Source organism: Alligator sinensis, unplaced genomic scaffold, assembly GCF_000455745.1.
Source record: "Alligator sinensis unplaced genomic scaffold, ASM45574v1 scaffold290_1, whole genome shotgun sequence".
Classification (NCBI taxonomy): Eukaryota; Metazoa; Chordata; order Crocodylia; family Alligatoridae; genus Alligator; species Alligator sinensis.
In genome coordinates this window covers 709,885-725,899 of record NW_005842755.1, presented here as the reverse complement: position 1 = coordinate 725,899, position 16,015 = coordinate 709,885, and the positions used below count along the sequence as shown (strand labels likewise).

At 40.0% G+C, this 16,015-nt stretch overlaps 1 protein-coding gene across 1 annotated transcript in view; it reads left to right on the top strand.

Annotated features, from left to right (window-relative positions):
- Positions 1–16,015, top strand: part of COL4A3BP (collagen type IV alpha 3 binding protein) — a gene marked incomplete at its 5' end in the record, with an annotated part of 54,206 nt that overhangs the window by 5,750 nt on the left and 32,441 nt on the right. Inside the window, 3 exons of the mRNA XM_006034632.1 lie at positions 1,557–1,695; positions 4,040–4,123; positions 14,077–14,234. Coding sequence (XP_006034694.1) covers positions 1,557–1,695; positions 4,040–4,123; positions 14,077–14,234 — 381 coding nt within the window. The remainder of the gene's footprint in view (positions 1–1,556; positions 1,696–4,039; positions 4,124–14,076; positions 14,235–16,015) is intronic.

The window sequence follows — 16,015 nt, the reverse complement described above, 5'->3', positions numbered from 1 at the left end:
CCCCTCTCGCCCCCCCCCCCCCCCCCCCAGCAGATGGATGCCCAGACACACCAACAGAACCAGGCTTTGCAACCCATCCCATCCCTGCAGCAGGAGCCTCGGCATCAGGACTGTTTCCCCCCCCACCCCCCTGAGTCAAAAGGGGGAAGGCAGTAGAACAGGAGCAGGCAATTATTTGTGGCAGAGGGCCGCTTACTGAGTTTTTGGCAAGCCATCAAGGGCCGCATGACAGGCACCCCAGGGCAGATTAATATTAATTTTCTACATTTTTTAGGGGCCCCACGGGCCGGATAAAATGGCCTGGTGGGCCGCATCTAGCCCATGGGCCGTATTTTGCCCACCCCTGCAGAAGGACCAGGCCGTTGCCCTTAAGGGGCACCAGCTACATCGGTGACTCTCAGCTTGTTTAGCCTGAAGGGCCCCCTCCATATCTTTTCTGAATTTTAGATCTACCACATGCATCTTTTGGGCTGTAAGAGTGAAATATGCTGCTAATTTTAATCCAGAAAAAAGTGTGTACCAGGTATCAAAAGTTTGGGAAACACTGGCCTGAGGAAACTAGCTCTTGTCTGGATGCTTTGGTATTTTGCTTTTGCTCAATGGTGTGCAGTTGTGAAATTGAGACTCATGCCAGTTTTATGAAGTAATTCCCTGAGAAGTATGTTTGTTTAAGAAAAACCATATATCCTTGTTTCTAAAGCAGTTTTTCAGCATTTCCACTTCTTGAGAAATAACTTAGTTTTGTTTTGATTTGGAATAAAACCAAACTTTGAAACCACCAGAAACTGGAAATTGTAAGGTTCAACCAATTTACTTTTCTTTGATGTTACTGAGATATTTGCCCTGTCAACAGTAAGAGATTTGAACATAAGGACATGGACTTTTTCCGAATATAGAGATAAAATTTATGCCTGCAGAGTGTGTTAATTGACAGCATAATAGGTGTTGTAAAAGTTGGCAGGATTTACTATCTTTATTTCCCTGAGTCTTGGGTGGTTGAGTTGTCCTATTGCTTTAATTTGATAAGATTGTGTCATTTGAAAGATCTGATAAAAATACTAACATAGTTAAATTTAAAGCAATTTTTAAAGTAGTACACTTCAAGCTGGCAAGATTGAAAGTGTTCTCATAAAATTAAAATGTTGATTAACCTACTGAAACAATTTGATGTACTGTTCACCTTCACAGTCTCTGTGAATTGGAACTATAATGTGCAGCTAGCACCTGTTTACATATTCCAAATGAAGAGGGTTCTTTTGCTTCCTATATATAGGCAAATAACTTTAGTGGAGGGGGAAGATTAGTTAATGTATTACAGGGAACTGTAGAGATAGGATTGGAGAGGGTGATCTAATATGTGCATTGCATCTCACTTATATGTTGGTTTAATATTGTAATAAGCTAATATCACTTAAACATGTATAGAATATTACTTAAATTATTTAGTTTTATTTCAAGTGTTTACTAATTAAAACTGAATAATATTATTTTGTAAATCTGTCATTTGAGCCATTATTAAGTATACTGTATTAGCTGGGGTTTTTCTGTATTTCCAGAAAGGTCATAGCTTGCGTGAAAAACTTGCTGAAATGGAAACCTTCAGAGACATCCTGTGTAGACAGGTTGATACTTTGCAGAAATATTTTGATGCCTGTGCAGATGCTGTTTCCAAGGATGAACTTCAGAGAGATAAAGGTAAATAAAATTACGGTTCTATATATACTACAGAAACCTAAAACCATGCTCCAGTGCAATAGCATCCATAAAGGCTGATACAGGTTTTATGCTGGCTAAATACTTTAATGCCCTCTATACCATAATGTAGAGTTAACTGGACTCGACTATGTAATAAGCTTTGTTAACCATATCGGGTGCATATTTTTCATCAGTCCTTTCAAAATGGTGGCATATGACCCGATTACCCATCTTCAAAGCTATATAAATAAGTTTGCAACATCTGCCTATAACATTGAATTGTTATGGTAATTCACATTAAGTGTATTACATCATAGTGTTAACTGCCACGTTATGGGTTTAAGTTTCTGATATGTGTTTCCACCTTGTGACAAACAACAGGATGATTAGATTCATGAATCTCCTTTTGTAAAACATAAATTTCAATATCTAAGCTCCTAGTGGTGGGATTGGCTGTAGTTTTCTGTTTTCTTTGTTTTTGTCATCTAAATTAATCTTTTAAGAAAACAATACATTCCTTCTCAATTTAGTATTCTAAAATACTAAATTGCAAATAGTAAAAACCTTCTTATGTTACATTTTCAAAAAAGGGTAATTTTAGATTACTATCTAAAATATGAGCTTTCTGGTATGGCAAAGTCCCTTCTGAAAAGCAATTATATTTGTAAAATTGGCACAGTTGGACTCCCAAACAATAGTCTGAGTTTCCAGCCTGCTTTAACATATGATCAATAATGAAAAAACAATCTTTTTCATATAAAATGTATTTGTACAAGGAAGGTTTTTGGGGCAGGCACAGAAGCACTGTTGAGCGTATGTCGGTGAAAGACAGCTTTCAGCATTATGGCTTAAGGTGAGGGAGAAGGTAGCAAAAAGGTGAAGGCTTCTGAAATGTATGGACCTAGGGCACAACCCAGCAGAACATTTAAGTATGCACTTTGGGTTCCAACGAATTCCACTGAGGCTAAGCATATGCTTTGCTTTGCTTTTTTTTTTTTTTTTTTTGGGGGGGGGGGCTGGGTTCTGTCTTGTTTTTAATGCTCTGGCAAACGTTGGGTGTTTTTAAGTATTCCCTTGGAATGGGCGTCAACTCTTTTGAGCCACCTCCGCTAGCCTTGGTATTGTGCTGGCTTCCTGCAGTCCTGGCTGGTGCTATTCTGAGGTGGTTGGGAGGGTTCCCAACCAGCCTCCTGCCTACTATTGCTTTTGTGATTCAGGCTGCTTGGGTTGAGGTGCTCTGAGTTAGTTGCCTGTAAGCAGCCTCCTGGACCTTGGGTGCAACATGGAAAGAATGACTTGGATACATGTTTGGTGGCAAAAGCTCAGATAGCTACTGTCCTAAGAGACAATAAATCTAGCAGGTCTGTATAGCTATCAGCCCAGCCTACCAAAACTGTGCAGACAATTATAAGTGATGCATTATGTGAAGAGACAGGCCCCCAAGTCGCTTCCAAAAAGCAAGTCTCAGTCCCTGTATTTATAGCCTAGATGTCCCTACCCCATACCAATTCTTTTCTTGTGCTTTCTATGCCTGTGGTTCCTCTTGTCTTTTGCCAAAGTCCAGACACCTACTGCTCCCCCTTTCCAAGTTTGGGCATATACAGCTCACCCCCTGCTGAGTTTGGGCTTTTCTAGCTTACTCCCTACTGAATTTAAGTGTCTTAAGTGTACCCCTATCAAGTACAGCTCATTTCTAGTTATCTTTATTTTGCTTGTGAATTCTAATTTTGTATTCCCCAACTTGTTCATCTACTGTTTCTTACTTTGAATTACTGTTTTTGCTTACTGTGTCTTTTGTCAGGTCCTCCAGAGGTCGGTGAAGCCTGTTATTCCCAAGGTTCTTTGCAGTGTGTTAGCTTAACTATAGTTTAGCATAACTATGGCCTAGCATAACTAAAACTGCTACAGCTAGGAGGTTGCAGGGAACATGCACCTCTACAATCTGACTTTTTACAGTGTTCTTGTTAAAAGTTTTTCCAAGTTCTGTGCTGAGCCCTGAAAAAAAATAGGTCTCCTTTTTTATCTAGTAAAAAGAGAAAAATAATCGAGTGTCTTACACTTGTTTGCAGCGTGGTTTGTGCGCTTGCTGGTCAAATTATGGCCATGGGCAACAAGCCTGAAATGCTGATTTTTGTGCTAGTCCTAGACAAAATACCACGGTCATGGTGAATGTTGATTCCTGTGCTAAATCAAAATAAGTAACCTCAGAAATACGTAGGTAATCAGTGTCACCTTATTCAACATGTAAATACTACTGTATTTACTACTCGGCAAAAATGGGAAAGGAACTACTGGTAACTTATCATTTTTCAGCCATTCAAATAATCTCTCTTCTCTTATTTAGTGGTAGAAGATGATGAAGATGACTTCCCTACAGTGCGTTCTGATGGGGATTTCTTGCATAATAGTAATGGCAGTAAAGAGAAATGTAAGTATTTTTTTAAATTGCATTATTTCAAGTTTTCTCAAGGTGTAGGTATATGAATAGTCTAGGCTAGGTATCGGCATCCTATGGTCTGCAGGCTAAATCCAGCCTGTAGCTGCATGGAGAACCAGTGCGATGCCAGTGAACTCTAGCTGACTGGAGAAATAATATGCTTTTGAAGTAAGCGCTGCAGCATCTAGTCGAGTGGTTGTCTTAATTTGGCAACCCACTGCAAATTAAGTAGGTGGCAAACCACCTAGATAGAAATGATCCAGATTGCGCCATAGCTTTTACTTTTCCTATTTTGTATGTAAGGTCATGTCTCACTATAAACTTTCTACTTGTTTAATTATGTCCAAAGTGTGATGAGGCAAGATTTCTGATGCATAGTTGAACAGCATTTTGTCTGGTATAAATAGTATACATCATTAGCAGCAATTCACTGGTTACTGTGCCTCTTCTAGCCGTTCTTTAGATCATAAGTAACAGAAGAAAGTTCTAGATACAGTTGTGGGTCATTGTATTCTGTGATATTTTGCAAAGTAGCAGCTCTTGCATTGCAAGCTGAAATTTGTTTCCAGCCCAGATGAATAACAGTGAAGGTAGGAACTTGCAAAATCTTGATCCTCTGTATTTCACTCAAGGATCCATTGCAAAATCAAAAACTGTATAACTGTTTTTGGATAATTTGGGTGCATCTACACATGCATTTAAGCGTGACTATTGCTCATTAAGCAATTTTTGGCAGGTGTCTACACGTTCAGGGACTTGGGACTAAAGCTAGTCCCAAGTCCATGCAGTCCTGGCATGTGGCCACTGGGGGCAGCTCCAGCCTCTGGCCACATGACTGCCAGCACTTGGCAACTACACTGAAGCCAGAGCCCAACTGCTAGCACCTGGCAGCCATCTGGGAAACTAAGATCCCTAGCCAGCTCCTTCTCTGCCCAGAAACTGTGCACCCAGCGCAGGCACAACGTATGGCAGTTCCCTCCTTGCCCACCCTGCCTCCCCCTGCCAGGGCTGCCCCTGCCAGTGACACCCAGTGCCCTGCTGCTCCAGCCTGGCCCTTGCCAGTGATGATGAGCACCCCACACTCCTGCTGGCCATGGTGCTAGCCCCAGTAGGCACCCCCCCCTTCCCCCAGTTCTCAGGACAGCTATGTACCCACCAGCAGGGACCAGGGGACTGGTTGCAGGCGGCCATGCCTGACCACCTTCTCCTGCACTCCCTGCTCCAGCCCTCTTGCCCTGCTGCCCACTCACCCCCTATCACTCTCAGGACATGCACATGGGTGAAACAAACAAAAAAAAACGTTATTACCCTCACAACACCCATCCCCATCCCTCCCCTCTCAACCAACAGAGTCCCTCCACCATCTGCCCCACCCACCAACAGTAAAAGAAACCCACTTACAAGGGAAAAACTATATACAGTACTTTGTGTCTTCAAGCCCAGAGTTGGAAGGGTGCGGAAGGGGGGCTAGGGGACAGGGCCTAGCACACAACCCCTGGATGTTCCCTGAGACTGAACTCAGGCCAGCCTCCTAGTGGCAGGGTAGACCCAGCACCAAAGTTAGTTCTGGGTGTTGTCTACACATGCATTAATGCACATAGGCTAATTGGGCCCAAATTTGATACCTGCAAACACAGGTATCAAATTTAGGCATGATAAGTTAATGTGCATTAAGAGCATGCACATGTAGACATGTGCCCATAATCTCCATTAACTTAGGCTAACGAGCATTCAGTGGCGGCTGTCCCTCAAAGTCAAGGGTGACATCCGTCAGGCTTGATGAGTCTTCAGGTCACTGAGGAGCCTGATTCTGGATGCACGCATTCTTTGGCAATGGGGGCATGTTGTTGCATGGGGGAGTGGGATTCACAGCCCCCACTCCTTCTCTTTCCGCTGTCGTTTCGCCTTGGTATTGAGTCAGTGGGCCTCGAAGTGGCACACATCTTGGTGGACCAGGTGATGCTACGCTGAACAGTCAGCAGCTTGTTCCTCCTAACTGTTGGTGTCGATGCCTCTGTGCTTGAGGGCGACTTTGAGCATGTCTTTGTACCATTTCCTTTGGCCACCCTTTGAGCATTGGCCGATGGAGAGCTGGGAGAAGAGAATCTGGTGAGGGAGGCAGTTTTTGGACATTGGAGTTGATTTCTCAAGAGCAAGACTTCAGTGCTGGTGGACGCAGCTTCATGGAGGACGCTCGTGCTGGTCCAGCGGTGCTCCCATTTGATCCCCAGGATTTGACGCAATCACTGCTGGTGAAAGTTCTCAAGGATCTTAATGTGGTATCGGTGGACAGTCCAAGTTTCACTGCAGTTGAGGAGGGTGGTTAGCATGACTTCCGAAGGTCTCTATTTCCAAAGACGCGTTGTCGCAGCTTGAAGAAGGCAGCACTGGCACAGTTGACCCGGTGCTGGACTTCTTCATCGATGGTAGCCTGTTGAGAGAGGTGGCTACCGAGATATGGAAAGTGCTCCACATGCTCCGGTGCCTCCCCATTTACATAGCACAAGGGATGTTCAGCTGGCCTAAGGGGGTTGGTGGAGAACCTTCATCTTAGCAACGTACAAGGACAGGCCAAGTCTCTTATATGAAGCATTGAAAAGATCTAAGGTTGTTTGCACATACCGTGCAGAGTGAGCCATCTCGCAGCAATCGTCTACAAACTGAAAGTCGTGAATGTCCTTGGTGGTGAGTTTTGTTTTTGCCTAGAAGTGCCCAGCTTCCTGTCCAGTCGATACTGGATACTGACACCGGATGGTAGATCATCTCAGATGAGATGGATGAGGACTGTCAGGTAGATGATGAACAGGGTGAGGGCAATCATGCAACCTTGTTTGACCCTGGTCTGGATGCAGAAGGCGTTGGTTTTAGAACTTCCGCTCAGGACAATGGCGGTCATATCATCATGCAGGAGCCTCAGCATGGTGACAAACTTCAGCGGGCAGCCAAGGCGTTGAAGGATGGTCCACAGAGCTTCATGGTTTAAGGAAATAAACGCCTTGGTCAGGTCAGTGAAGGTGAGGAACAGTTCTTGATTTTGCTCCCAACATTTTTCTTGGATCTACCTGGCAACAAAAACCATGTCCGCAGCACCCTAGGATGGTCAGAAGCAGCACTGAATTAATTTAGTCTAATGTGCATTAACACATCTTGTGTATGTGTATCCTTTTTGTCTCAACATAATTTCCCACTCCAATATGAAAAAATAAAATGTAGAAGTTTCAAAAGCTAAAATAGCCATCAGAAAGTGCATGTTTTTATGTAACTGATTTCTTGGGTGAGATAAATGGCACTTGTGTGCCACCTGTTGTTCCAATTACAATTGTCAATCTTGATTAGTGACTAATTTTAATATATTCCACAGCATGCATGGAATGGGGAAGATGGCCATCTTAAGATGGTTAGTAGTCATAACCTTAATTTATGCGTTAGTTGACTTTTGTGACTTTTTTTAAGTGTAACCTTAATTTTGCACTAATTTAGTTTGTTCGTTGTTATTTGTGATTTGCTGAATTACCCTTCACTTGATCAATTTCAGTGAAGGAGGCCTTAGATTATAAACTACTGAAACCCAAATACTACAATCAGATGTTTGTTTGGCATACCCTGTGCATGCATATATGTCCCTTCTGATCTCCAGTGAGATTGTGTGGACCAAAGTATCTATGTTTATACTTCGGATTGCAGGGTTAGAGCCAAGAAGCATATAGGATAGCATATACTCCCTTTTAGTGGAGTAGATACTATTTTTATTGTGCCTGTTTGCCATAAATCTATAAGCACTGAAATCAGTCTGTCCACCCTATACCTGCCTTGGTGTTACTACATCTTATTCTCATAATGTGAGTGCATTTACAATCCATAATCCAAGTAGTCTTTGTCTTTGCCTTAAGCAACACCTTTTTTCAGGATGGGAAGGTTTGTGGAGACTCGGAAAGTATTTAAGATTATTGTCTATTTATCAGATCTTCTGATAATGGCAGCAGGCAAAGCAGTGACCACCTTGCATAATCAGCAGTGAGCAAATGTAGGGAAGTTGTGATCATATGCAATACTAGGTCATGAAAGTTGTTTCTTTATTCTCTTAAAAAAAACAAAAAACTTTTAAATGTGGACAAATTCTTACCACTTGGAACATGTGCCCATGTGAACAGAAAATGAAAATTGGGGCTGGAATCTTTGGTACTCAGTGAAACAAGGTGGAATTGTTGAACTTGCTGAAATGAAAGAGCAAGTCCTCTTGGGATATAACAAATAGAATACTTAAATAATGAGAAGAAAAATGATCCATGAACTGGAGAGATGGCCATGATCCTACCAAGGATAGCAGACTGGGTTACAATGGAATTGGAACTGGTAACAAGATTATCAGAGCAAGATTTATTTTGCAATTTTGGAGCATGAACATAATCCATTGCTATGCAACAAACTGCTAATGAGGACGTGAGACATTTGTAATGGTAAACTACAGCTAATTGTGAGCAGAATATCAACAATAAATGTGCCAATAGCAACGGGAGATTTTAGTACTTTAAAATATGAAGCTGAAACAAGTGAAAAAAAATTGTGGCCACACGTGGCATTGGTGTTGTGAATGCAAAGGAAGGTACCTTGATAATTTCTTGTAATAATCTTGATAGTCAAATAAACATAATTGGAAGAAGTCTGGTCTCAGAAAAATGAGCTCAAAATCTTCTCATGTTTCTTCCTTCTGGGAATAACAAGTCAACTTGATTTGCATTTAATCTCCAAAGAAAATGAGCAATTATGGAGGATGTGAAAATAAACAAAGATTTTAGGTTATTGTGCCCAACCATGCTCCTGCTCCAAGGAATCTTTTAGAATTAAATGAATTGCTTTTAAAACAATGATGAGAAACCAAGGAGATAGGACCTGAAACTGGAAAGTTCAGCCTTCATGCATTTATCCCAGGTTTGTGTGAAAAACAGATTATTTCCTATAATCAGAGAAGATTTGATATTAGGTGAAGCAATTAAGAAACAAATGTCAGGAAAGCTGTGATGAAAGCTAGGAAAGGAAAAAGGTTTAATACAATGCCTATTCCACAAGACTTGAAAACTGTAGTAACTGGAAAAAAAGCAAAAGGCCAAGGAAGTCTTTATTCAAGACTAAAGAACTAAAATGATGCAATGAATAGCGAAGTGAAGCAAAGTGCATGGAAAATGTGGTGTGTATGGTTGTTTGATTTGGGTTGGGTTTTTTTTTTGGGGGGGGGGGGGGAGGAAACCTAAACAGCTTTTTGTTCAAGAAGCTAAATCTGTAGATTTGATGCTTTGCTTTTCTTTTCTTTTTACGTGAAGACTGTTTACCAAATAATTTTTTTAATTGAGGTTTTCCCCACTGGGCAACAGGTTAGTTAATGAATGTAGAAATAGGTTTAGCCAACTTGAAAACCAGTTGAGAGACTGAAAGATCATTTTAGTGCTTGAAACAACAAATGACCAGAAGATCCTCCTGACATTCCAAAGATCCTTTCTTTAGTAACATTTCAGAAGTCACATAAAGAAAATATTTTGAAAGCCATTAAAGCTTCTAGGATAGATGAAACGTCAACCATAGTGGGCTACGATGGAATTGGAACTGGTAACAAGATTATCAGAGTAAGATTTATTTCAAGTAATTTAAAATATGATAGGAATGCTGGAAAAAGTTAAAGGGAAATCCCTTGGTTAAACTTGCAAGGAAAGGGAATATTTTTTTTCAGAGTAAGAATGGAAACTTTCATATGCCTTTCTGTACCAAGCAAACTATATAGCAAGAATACAGTTGGAGAAGATCTAAAAACACTTGATTCCCAATTTATAGACAAATAGGTTGGTTTCAAGGAAGAAAGATTGTGTATGCATCATTACGATGTTGATAGTGAATATTAAATGTAAAACTGCCACTTTAAACTATGTATGAACTTGTAGATTAGAAAAGCATATGATAGTGTGGACTAAGACGTCTTCTAGAAACTAATTGAGTATTATGAAATTCCTGATTAGAAACTTTTTACAGTGGATTTGGCTGCAAGTTCATCATACTTGGTCTTGGAGTTGGGCAAAGTAAAGGCTTACGCATACCTTGTTATTCATGTTATCCTTGTCTTCAAGTTCAGTGGCAGGCCAGAGCAACCTGGCTTGGATTGGAGGCAGCCAGCACTCTTAACCTAGATGTTGCAGTTGCCTCTCTTCCCTGGCCAGAGTGCAAAGGTTTGCTGGTGCAGGCCATATGTTGCTAACCCATGTTTTAATTCACTGTCTTTTTATTTCTAATTCATTTTAACTTCATCCAGAATACATATTGATACATCTAGAAAACATAAACTTTACACACTTCAACTTAATGACCTCAAAACATGAATAAGAAGTGCTGATAGGAATAGGAATGAAAAAAGATCAAGATGAAAATAAGTGTGAAGAAAGAATAAATGAAATGCCAGGCCATGTATAAAGGTAAATGGCATGCACAGTGAAAAGATGGAAAACTAACTTGGTAGCAAGCCATTCCAGTGATCTGGAGGAAGATATCTATGCTAGACCTGAGATAACACAAAACCTTTACTCAGAAACCCAGTTTGAAAGTCACTGCTCCTGTGCCTTTCTAGATAGGGCAGGATATAAATCTAAATACTGTTATTGTTAAACAAAATTAAATTAAGAACCAAGCTTTAGTGTTTGAAAACACTGTATGGGGAAATCCATAGAGAAATACGATCATGAAAAAACATGTATCCATAAATTGATTCTTATATCAAATTAAGGACATAAGAATACAAGTAAGTAGTTATAAGGAAAAAGAACGGTGGGTTCTAGCTGAAGTGGGCTGCTCTGCAGTAATTATGTCTATGTACCTAAGCCTGTGATAAGCGAAAGTTCAACTTCTGCAGGTTTTGCCTTCGAACTGCTTAAGTCTGAAATTTGGGTTCTAGTTTCATTTTGCATAGCAGGTGAAATCTAAAAATCGGGAAGACAATTAATATGGGATTGAATGCACAATTTAAAAACTAGCAGAAAGTACCAAGAGAGGTGGAGTCGGAGACTCCGGAAGGCAGGACTAGCATCCAGAATGACCTGGACAGACTAAAGAAATGGTCCTTAAATCAACCAAATGAAATTCAACAAGGACAAGTGCAAAAGTCCTGTACTTGGGACAAAAATAATTGTACATGTACAGACTGGGGGATGAGCGGGGAGGCTGAAGTACTGCAGAGAAGGATGTGTGAATTAGAGTAGACTGTAAGCTGAATGTGAGCCAGTAGTATGCTATTGCTTAATAAAAAGTGGGGGGGTGGGGGGAAGCAGAAGGGAGCAACAGTATACTGGCTTGCGTGGATAGGATTGTTGCTTTTAAATCAAGGGAAGTGATTCTTCTGCTCTCTTCAGCACTGGAGAGGCCTCACCTGGAGTAGTTTTGGGCCTCACTTAAAAGAAAATGTTGATTAGCTTGGAAAGAGTCCAGTGCAGAGCAACAAAATGCATTACGGGGGCATAGGAAGCAAAACTGAAAAGGAAAGGCTGAAAGATTTAGGTTATTTAATTTGGAGAAGAGAAAACTGTGGGGGCATTTGATAAATCTTCACATGCCTGAGGGACTATTAGGGAGGATTGAGATACTCCTGTCCCTCGCAGCCACAGAGAGAAGCCTGGGAGCAATGGCCTCAACCTTCAGCAGGGGAAGCTTAGGGAGAAGACCAGGAGGAACTTTCTGACTTCGAGGGTGGCCAAGCATTGTAACAGGATACCTAGAGAAACTGTGGGATCTCCATCCTTGAAAGTTTTCAAATGTTGGAAGAGCAGACTGGGCAGACATTTGCTGGGATAGTTTAGTCAGATGATCCTCGCTTGAGGTCCCTTCCAACCCTGCTTTCCTATGAAGAGAAGCTAGATTTTTTTTTTTTCCCAATTTACCAGGACCAGAAAATATTGTCCCCTTGCTAATCACTTCTCTACATCAATCTTCCAGTCAAATTCTGTTTGTTATTGAGGAGAGTATTGAACTAGAAAATTTTTGGCAATAGAGCCATGTTCTTATGTCTCTAAAACTGATACAATCATGCTATGTAGATAGATACAGTTTATATCCATGAAGGGGAGTTAATTGCCTGGTATAAACTGTATCACTGCTAAAGGTCTTTGTAGTGTGGTCTAGCCATGATTTTAATTACTCATAGACCCCACTGTTGTTTTCTTTGTTCCTTCCCCAGTAATGTCCATAGCCACTACGGAAAAGGGAAGGTAGGGTCCCAGTTGTAGTTCATAGTCATATTTTGTCTTTCATCTTGTTCTCCCCCTACTCTGTTTGGAATCCTTTTTCTCCAGTTTATTCATTGCTTAGTAGGAAATGAAAATAGTATCCTGTAATAACACAAATTGCTGTTTAGAATGGGGTGTTATAAGCATTATATAATCTATAGCCTTTTTCAGGAAGCCTTTGATTGTTCCTGAAAGGAAAGGAGCCCTAAATTTCTAGAGTTTTAGATGATTCACTGAGACACGTTAGATTTTTTTTTTTTTCTTCTATCCTTCCAAGTGTGTTTGCAGTTTTCCAGCATTGAAGAGCTATAGTTGCATTAAGGGTATGGACAAATGTACCTTTTGGAGCAGTTCCAAAGGGGAATGTTGCCAAAGGGCAGCAGCTATCAAGTTCTAATTCATATTTTTGTGCAAGCTAGAAACCATGTAAACATAAGGTTAAAGCTGAAGCTGTTTTGCTGGGTTAAAGAGCTGTTTTGCTAGGTTTGTGTTTGTTCCCAGCTTGTCCACAAATAACAAATGTAGTCAGACAGCTTCAACTTTTAACCTTGGATGAAGCAAGGTTAAAGCTGGAGCAGGTTTGCTACATTTGCATCATTCCAGTTTGTCGACAAGTAACATTTAAAATGCAACAGCCTTTTAATGCAACTCTCGTAAAACAGCTCCCAATGTGCGTGTCCACACTTTGAGAAGTGTATAATCTTTATTGAACTAGTCTAACTGCTTGAAGTCTCTGAGTCAGTCTTATCAGGCAATTGTGTTATGCAACATTTTAATTTTGTTTTAAAAAATTATAATGTTTAAGTTAAATACAGACTAAATAATACTGACAAATTAAGACTTAAGAAATGCTAGTTATTGCGTGACTGATCCTTAGCTCATTGCATGGCATCTTTAGCATTAAATTGACTTACCTGGGTACATTATCTATTACATGGGAGTTTCCTGTTGTTTTCTAGTATTTTGTTACATTAATTGGTTGTATTTGATATAGTATTCTTTGTAGGAGCTTGACATGTAACAAGTACATTTTCCTTGTCACACATCTCTTAAGTGATGTGTTTAAATAGCTTGGGCAACAGATGGTTTGCCTGACTGCATGAAGTAGTCACTGAAACTGCAAAATCCACTGTACTTGGAGAGAATTCAACACATTTGCTATATCTCTTACCTTTTAAAAATATTTTACTTTATTACAGCTATTAAAAACAACCCCCCCCCCCCCCCCCCAACTCCAGTCATCTTTTTAAGACAGCCTTAATGCTCCTTTTTGGGCTGGATGCATTTTGAAATGTATAGCTTTTTTAATACTGTATCAGTATGTTGGTTTTCTAAGGTTGTTCTGTCTTAATTAGGTCCCACTTAAAGCTGTCAAACTGCTACTGTTACAAAGTATTACCACTCCCTCCACCCACATGATTGCTGAGTGCAGAGTAATACCTCATAGCAAGTAGACTTGTGGAAATACACTAAAGCAAGATGAAGTTGAAGAAATGCATTCCTGTCTTTAAATGTCTGCCTTGCTCTTGTGGCTAGCTGACAAGTGTTGGTCATCTTATTTTTAAATTAATTTCATATTGACTAATAGAAGTGAGGTATTTTGTTTTAGACTCCTCTAAGTTAGGCTATAGTATTGATTTTGAGTCTCTGAGGTGGATATTGGTGAATGAATCATATGTTTGTTTTTAGTGTTTCCACATGTGACACCCAAAGGAATTAATGGTATAGACTTTAAAGGGGAAGCTATAACTTTCAAGGCAACTACTGCTGGGATTCTTGCTACACTTTCTCATTGTATAGAACTCATGGTAAAACGTGAAGAGAGCTGGCAAAAAAGACTGGATAAGGTAAGCTTTTCTGTTTATTTGTTTTCCTTTTCGTTGGTCTGTAACAGTCAACCCAAGTGCCTTTCATTTCGCTTGAAACTTTGATTGGGTGATACTTACTCCATGTAGCTTTGTGAATGTGCTTGAGGGGTGTGGATTAATTTAATGACCTTAGATTGAGTGCTGGAATTTAACGGTGTTGTGCAGATCATGTGGCAATACTGTCCATCCTGTGCTGGTCATCTTACTAGCCTTCATTCCAGAGAGTTCTTAAATGTAATTATTTTTCAAAAATCTATGGAGGACCTGACAGGTCTCCATAGTAATAAGTATATTTCTTGCAGCCCTTTTTAAGAACAGGAAACACTTCTTTTATTCTAAATGTTGTACAGATCTGTAGTACTGGACTGGTTGTAATAAAAGGTAGTGACAGCACTTAGTACAACCATTTTTTTTAAATAAAATGCCGTCTAAAATCTGGCATAATTCATCTCTAGAAACCAAATAAGCTTCTGTGTGGTAATACATCAATTTTTAAAGTTAACTCTCTTCATTCATTAAGAAAAGCATGGCATCACTGTCTCTAGACTATCACTAGTTGTGGTGGTGGTGGTGGTACATGCAGAGTCTGCTCATCAGTACCACAAAAACTCAGAAGAAATGAGAATGGTCTTAAATGAGACTGGTATAAGTGTGGCTAATGCAGTCGCTCCCCGTTTTGATTCCTAAAACTTGCTCATCTCACATTGATCTACCCTAAAAATTGTTGTCCGTTCTGTTTTCATTTTGCATGTATATTGTAAATCATGTAGCATTTTGGTTCTTGTCTTGCTCTTGTTTAGCATGGGTGCATGCCAAATTCAAATCTAATGAAAAGGCAGTCAGGAGCCAGACTGTATCCATGCTTGAATTTATTTCTTCAATCTCCTTTCCCAAGCAGTTGATCAAAGTTCTGGTATTCAGCCAAATAGAATTGATATTTGCATATCAGCCATTTGTTTGCATGGCAGTTGGGGTCTCTGGGGGAAATTTTTTCATACAATAAATATAATATAGAATATGGATAAAAGTCTGCCTTGTCTGTAGTTTTATTGTATATAGGTTTGAAATGTTTCATAGATAAACAATGAAAATATATTCAACCGATATACAGAAAATGTTTTAAATGTTCTAGTTAGCTTCTAACGTAGATAAACAAAAACTTAAGTTCCATTTTAGACCGTTCAAATATGTGCAGGTTTAGTGATAACTTTTTTCAAAACTTACCTTAGAAGTTAAGGCAAGGCACAACTCTGATTTTGGACTGGGGTTCTTTCAAATGTTGAAACAGTTGTAGGATCCTAACACAGCTGGTTTTACAGAGAAGGTTTTGTTTGTGATGTCAAACCCCACACAGCTGGTTTTACAGAGAAGGTTTTGTTTGAGATGTCAAACCCCCCCCCCCCCTCTCCTTGCCAGTCAGACTTCTGTTTGAACCTTTCCTTTGCACGAGGCAAAGCGCAAGCAAGAAGGCACAGAGTCTAATGCAGGGGTTCCCAAAGTGTGGCCTAGAGGCCTCTCTTATGTGGTCTACTGCCCCTTTAAAAATGGCCCTTCATTGGCAACATTTTGAGACCCCTAGTTTAGCATGTTAAGAAATTAAAAATAAATTTAATAAAGAGGTAGCAATGCTGTTGGGCATATCTGAGCACTCTTACCTTCATTTATTTTTTTCTGTATTTTACCTGCTTTACATGTTTAAGTAGTTTGCCTCCAATTAAGTAAATTATTTACCTTTTATAATATATCTGAGATGATGGGTA